A 6,233-nucleotide genomic window follows, 5' to 3' on the forward strand; every position below is an offset into this window, starting at 1 on the left:
GGTTTTCACCCTGGTACAAAGAAAGACACCCAGGATTTGGGGCCTCCCTTCCTCAAGCCCCTAGATTAAGCCAGAAAAGCTTAAAAACCAGACCATTTAAGGGGTCCATGAATTGATGTTAAAAACCCCAACTCTTTTCTTCAAACTAAATTTCAGGAATCTGTTACCATGAAACTATGCTAGCTATGAAAAGCTAACTGTATCCATGAGGCCACAGCGATCTAGGAATGATGAGCCTAAAATCAACACATCACTAAGAGTAGCTCAAGAGCTGTAATTGATATAAATAAATCATCAAACCCAGCATCCTAGCAGCCAGTGGTTGATTCCCAAGGAACCTGCACAGGAAAAGAGGCAAACACATGGCAGACCTGCCTCAGGACACACAGTCCAACGAGCTGAAGACATAACACTGTGCCCAGAGCAGCTGTGGCTGCCCCATGATCCCTGGAAGTGTCCAAGGCCAGGCTGGAGGGGGCCTGGAGCAACCTGGGATAGTGGAAGGTGTCCCAACCCAAACCAGTCTGTGATTCCATGGTTCTATAGCCCAAAACCAAACCAGGGGTCTGGTCTTAAGAATGTGGACTAAGAAGGTAACACACAAACACACACACAAAAAAACCCAATCCAACTCCCCAAAAATCATTCACTTGGTTTATTTTGTATACCAGGTTTATAAATTACTCCCATCAAGGCAAGAGGTGCTGGGAAAGTGCTCAGAGGAAGTGGTCAGTGAAGATGAGTTTGTTCATGGGAGAGAGAGACACACACCCCACAACTTGCAGAATCTGTATTGGGCATTTCAGGGTCACCCCCAAGCAGGGTCCCAGCGGACGGATGGCTCCGAACACTCCCTCCAGCAATAACATTCCTACAACAAACACAGAGCAGTCGTTAGCAGAGCTTCCTGCACAGTGCCACAGCAGCCAACATGAGAGGTTTCAAAAGCCTCCAGTACCCAGGCAGGAAGTTTCTGGTACAGGAGCTGATCCAGGTGCAGGTGTGCAGGCCTGGAATCGCTTTGGAAGGGAGCACAGGCCACCACAGACACATTCCCTTTCTCAGCTCCTCTTCCCACAGGGTTGACACAATGTTCTTACTCCACAACAGAAAACACAAACTGTTGGCTCAGGAATAGAGCTATGTTCCTACTACTGACCATTTTTAAGTAAAGAAAGCCCTTAAAAAGTAATTTAATTGCCTCTACATAACCTGAGAGCTTTTCCACTTGAAAACTTGTCTCCATCCAGGTTGGATGGGGCTTGGAGCAACCTGGGACAGTGGAAGGTGTCCCTGCCCATGGCCATGAACTGAATGGACTTTAAGGACCCTTCCCACCCAAACCATTCTGTGATTTTATGGTTCTATGACTTGTCTGTCAACATCCCGATGACCCAAAATGCTTCCAGTTCAGCTGACTTCCATGACAAGTTTCATTCCTCTTTTGGTTACAGAAGGATCTGTGCAACACCAAGTCTGCAAACAGTAAATTGTTTAAACTGCAACAACTATTGCTGAAAAAAGACTTTAAAAGTACTGTCTGTGCTTTCCAAACTGACTGACTTCCCTACAAAACACAGTGAAGCTGGAACACAAATAGCTCACTTTCATTAATCAACATGTAGATGTAACTGTTATTCTTACCAGAAGAAACAAACATTGAGATAGACAGTTTCCTCTGGACTCAAGAGTTTTCCCACTAGCATCCTTTAATGACAGGGAAAAATCCTCCTGACTCCCTTCTACCTGCAGCAAGGAATACAGAAATCCAAAGCCTGCCTACTAGAAAAAACATGCAGTTAGAGCCCCAACAGAAAGATTGTCTAATTGCTGCTCCAGCTTTAGGAATGGTCAGACTTCCAGAACATTCAGAACAGCACTTCTGACACACATCTAAAGAAGGAAAATAACCAAAACCTTGAGAAAGCAAATCTTCCAAGGAATTTGTGGAATACAATAATCAGCTCTGAAAATTCAATTTACTTTTAATGCCAGTTACAAGGAGCAGAAAGGAGTCTGAATTTGCCTACTCACAAAACTAGTCCTGAGCTCATAGCCCTTCTGCTCAGGAACAGAAGTAAACAGGTATGTCAAATGTTCCAGATAAGCTTGATTTGACCTCTTAAGAACCACATCATGTTGTGGAAAACCCACCACTTGCAAAGTGACCACCTGAAAAACATATGCTAATGAATATTTCATCCTTCTGGTGCTCTGTGAAGCTCCATTAAAAAAAAAAAAGAAAAAGAAAAAAAAATCTGAATAATCAAATTGAGAAGTTTGGGACAAAAAATATGATCATGCCCCAAGCACAGAGGAAACATCCACTGTCACACCAACACAGGGTTATTGTGTTCAAGTGTCCCAGGCCAGGTTGGACAGGGCTTGGAGCAACCTGGCATAGTGGAAGGTGTCTCTGCCCCTCAGGGGCAGGGGGTGAACAGGATAAGCTTTAAGGTCCTTCCAACCCAAACCTGTCTGGGATTCTGTGATTTTATGGTTCTATTACTTCAGCCAAGAGATGCACAAACAAAACTCACCATTAGAGGGAAGCTCAGTCTTCAGTTTTGTACTTGCCGCCGATGTAGGGAACGTACTGCAACACCAGCTTCCAGTCTGTGGCCCAGATCACACCAACACCGGCCACACCACCCCATGTCAGGATAGTGGGGGTCCTAAAGAAGAGACACACACAGAGGTAAACAACAAATTACCACTGTGAAAGGCTTGGCGGATGCTCATGGCTGAAGTACCTGAGAAAGTCACTTCAATCAGAAAAGAGCTTAGAATTCTGGAGTATCCTGAGCTGGAAGGGACCCTCAGGGATCATTGATCCAACCCCTGCCCCTGCACAGACACCCCAACAACCCCAGCCTGGGCATCCCTGAGAGCGCTGTCCAAACGCTCCTGCAGCTCTGGCAGCCTCGGGGCCGGGCCCATTCCCTGGGGAGCCTGGGCAGTGCCCAGCAGCCTCGGGGGGAAGAACCTTTCCCTGAGCTCCATGCCCAGCCCTGACCCAGCTCCAGCCGTTCCCTGGGCTCCTGTCCCTGTCCCAGAGCAGAGCTCAGCCCCTGCCCCTCCGCCTCCCCTCGGGAGGAGCTGCAGCCCCCAGGAGCCTCCCCTCAGTCTCCTCTGCTGCAGCTGAACGAGCCAAGTGCCCTCAGCCGCTCCTCAGACCCTTCTCCAGCTCCGTGTCCCTCCTTTGGACACTCTCCAACAGCTTTGGACCCTTCTGATCTTGTGGTGACCGAAGTGGGTACAGAAATACTGAAACAACCTCACAGACATGGAACACCATCAGTCCTCAGGGCAGCCAAGATATTTTACAGGAAAAGAGTCATAGTCTTTTACTTAAAAAGACTACTACTCAACAAAGAGAAGACACACTGCCATACAGTGCTGCAGCTACATCCCCTCGGTTCTGGCCCGCCGAACAATTCGTTTTGCCTCTCACAGCCCTGCAAGGGGCACCCACGGGCACTGCTATATTTATAGATGTGAAATACAGCCAGCGCCGGGTGGGCCGGCAGCCCTTTCCCCGGCTCCTCAGCCCCTCAGCCCCGGCCCGAGGGAGAACGGGGAGGCCGCGGGCAGGGCTTCGGGAAGCCCTTCAGGCTCCCACAGTGCGCGCCGAGTGCGCAGCCGTGCCCGGAGGACGCGGTGAGGGGACCGCGGAGCCCCGGGCCGGACGGACAGACCCGGGCGGAGCGAGCAGAGCCCGAGCGGAGCGGGTAAACCCGGGGTCGGGGCGGGCAGGCCCCAGGCAGCCTCAGGGCTGGGTGGGCAGCCCGGTCCCTCCTCACCAGTTCTGCAGCAGCTGGACGTAGCGCGGCCCCAGCAGTTGGTTCAACATGGCGATGGCACCGCCTCAAAGTGACCCCGAGCGCCGGGGCGGCGGCGGCGGCGGGGCCGCTCCGAGCACGCGCGGGGTGGAGCGGGGCGGGGCTGGAAGCGAAACGGGCCCCGCGCGGTGCTGAGGGGCCGCGGCAGCTCGGGCCTGAGGGGACGTGGGGACTGAGGAGACACGAGCCGAGGGGACACCAGCCCTGGTGACACACGGGCCTTGATGGGACACGAGTCTTGAGAGGACGGGCTTGTCTCTACGCTGGAGGGGGGACACGAGCCCTGGAGGGACAGTCTGTCCCCACGCTGGGGAGGGGCAAGAGCCCCGACACGAGCCCTGAGAGGACATGAGCCCTGAGGGGACACGGGCCGAGAGTACGGGCTGTCCCCACACCGGAGAGAGGACACCAGCTGCCCTGAGGGAACAGGCTGCCCCTGCGCTGCAGAGGGGACATGAGGCCTGTCTTCGCACCAGAGAGGGAGCACAATCTCTGGCATGAGCCCTGAGGGGACAGGATGTCCCCACCTGGGGAGGGGACAGCGGCCCTGAGGAGTGGCATTGTTCCCGCACTGAGCTGGGACTGCTGCTCAGCCTCATGTGCTGGAGGGAAGTGGCCCCTTCCCAAAGTGGTTTCCCCCGAGCCCATCAGTGCCTCCACAAACCCTCCTCTCATGGCCACTCAGTCTCCCCCAACAGGAGAGGGAGTTTCCAGCCAGGTTTTTCAGGAGAGGGTCATAAAATCACCATCAATTCCATCATGTTCCCCAGGCTCTGCTCGCCCCATCCCTGGAACTGTCCAAGGCCAGGTTGGACTGGGCTTGGAGCAACCTGGGATAGTGGAAGGGGTCCCTGCCCATGGGATGAGCTTTAACGTCCCTTACAACCCAAACCATTCCATGATTCTGTGATTCTCTGTCCGGCATGACATGACATTTGCCCACAGGATCTGGTAGTCTCATCCCAGCTCATCTCCAGCTGATAGTGACTCATCTCCAGGGAGGGAGTGCTGGCCGGATCCTCCAGCTCTGCCTCAGTTGGTGGCCACTGCTCAGGTCTTGGGAAGCTGTATGCTCTCAGCAACTCCTTTGTGCTGCTCCTTGTTCCTGTCCTCACCGGCTCTCCCAGCCCAAGCCTGCTCTGGACACCAGCACTCGCCTGCTTTACTCTCCACTTCATACAGCTGTTGGGCATCCATCTTCCAGGCTGCTCCCAAGCACACACTTCTCCCTTGTCTGGATCTGAGTTGTAAACTGCTGGCACCGGCTGCCCAGGGCAGTGGTGGAGTCACCATCCCTGGAAGTGTTCAAAAAATGTGTGGATGTGCCTCTTGAGGACATTTTTAGTGGTGAACATGGTGCTGCTGCTGGGTTAATGGCTGGACTGGGTAACCTTCAAAGTCTTTTCCAGTCTTAATGATCCTGTGATTTTATGATGGAGTCTAAGGAAGGACTGTCATTCCATGCACTCAGAGCAGCTTGGGAAGGGCAGAGCTGGCTCACTGCTGAGAGGGGGAACCCAAGGCTAAGGGAGATTTAACCAACCACTGCCAGAGCCACTTCTCAGTCAGTCTGGACTGTTTGTCCTGCTCTGTGCAGACAAGCTCCGAGCCAGAGCAGCACAGTAAAACACAGGCAGCAATTGCCTGGGGAAGGAAGGCTACTCCAGGCAGATGCCTCATCTCTGGAAGTGTCCAAGGCCAGGTTGGATGGGGCTTGTGGTCCAGTGGAAGGTGTCTCTACTTGTGGCAGGGAGTGGAACGAGATGGGCTTTATGGTCCTTTCCAACCCAAATCCATCTGTAATTCTGTGAAAGTCCTGGGGATCGTTGGAGCCTGAAGGACAGGAGAATGGAGCCAGGTGGGGGTCGGGCTCTGCTCCCAGGGAACAGGGACAGGATGAGAGGAAACGGCCCCAGGTTGTGCCAGGGAAGGTTTAGGTTGGATATCAGGAAAATTTTCTTCCCAAGAAGGGTTGTCAGGTATTGGAACAGGCTGCCTGGGGCAGAGGGGGGCAGTCACCATTCCTGGAAGTGCTCAACCAATGGATGTGGTGCTTGGGACATGGGTTAGTGGTGAGCTGACAGTTGGACTTGATAATCTTAAAGGTCTTTTTCAACCTTAACGACTCTGATTTGATGAATTTCTCTCATCAGCAGTCTGTGCTGGGCTCCTGGGAGGGGCTGGGGGCATTTAACTGGATTTCCCACTTGTGGCTGCTCCCCAGGGACAGAGGCAAGGAAACAACAGTGATACAGGGGGGCAGGATCCACACCCAGAGCGTCTGAAAACCTGTCTGGTGTTTTCTTTCTTTTTTTGTTTTTTAGTACAAGGCAAAGCCTTTATTCCAACTTTTTATTCCTAGGGATACAACATCTGAAGGACACACATGGG

General features: G+C 52.8%; 1 protein-coding gene across 1 annotated transcript; it reads right to left on the reverse strand.

The window, feature by feature from the left end:
• Nucleotides 1-640: 640 nt before the first annotated feature.
• Nucleotides 641-3,915, reverse strand: LOC121662324 (cytochrome b-c1 complex subunit 10). The gene is made up of 3 exons (XM_042023371.1): nucleotides 3,804-3,915; nucleotides 2,541-2,675; nucleotides 641-871 (listed from the first exon to the last, which is right to left on the reverse strand). Exons 1-2 carry the CDS (start codon nucleotides 3,851-3,853, stop codon nucleotides 2,555-2,557), a joined length of 171 nt encoding a protein of 56 aa, XP_041879305.1. The 5' UTR covers nucleotides 3,854-3,915; the 3' UTR covers nucleotides 641-871; nucleotides 2,541-2,554.
• Nucleotides 3,916-6,233: the final 2,318 nt, after the last annotated feature.

The sequence above is a fragment of the Corvus kubaryi genome, unplaced genomic scaffold (assembly GCF_017639235.1).
Source record: "Corvus kubaryi isolate FWS band 111438036 unplaced genomic scaffold, C.kubaryi_AGA036_p1.0 37241, whole genome shotgun sequence".
NCBI classification, from domain to species: Eukaryota; Metazoa; Chordata; class Aves; order Passeriformes; family Corvidae; genus Corvus; species Corvus kubaryi.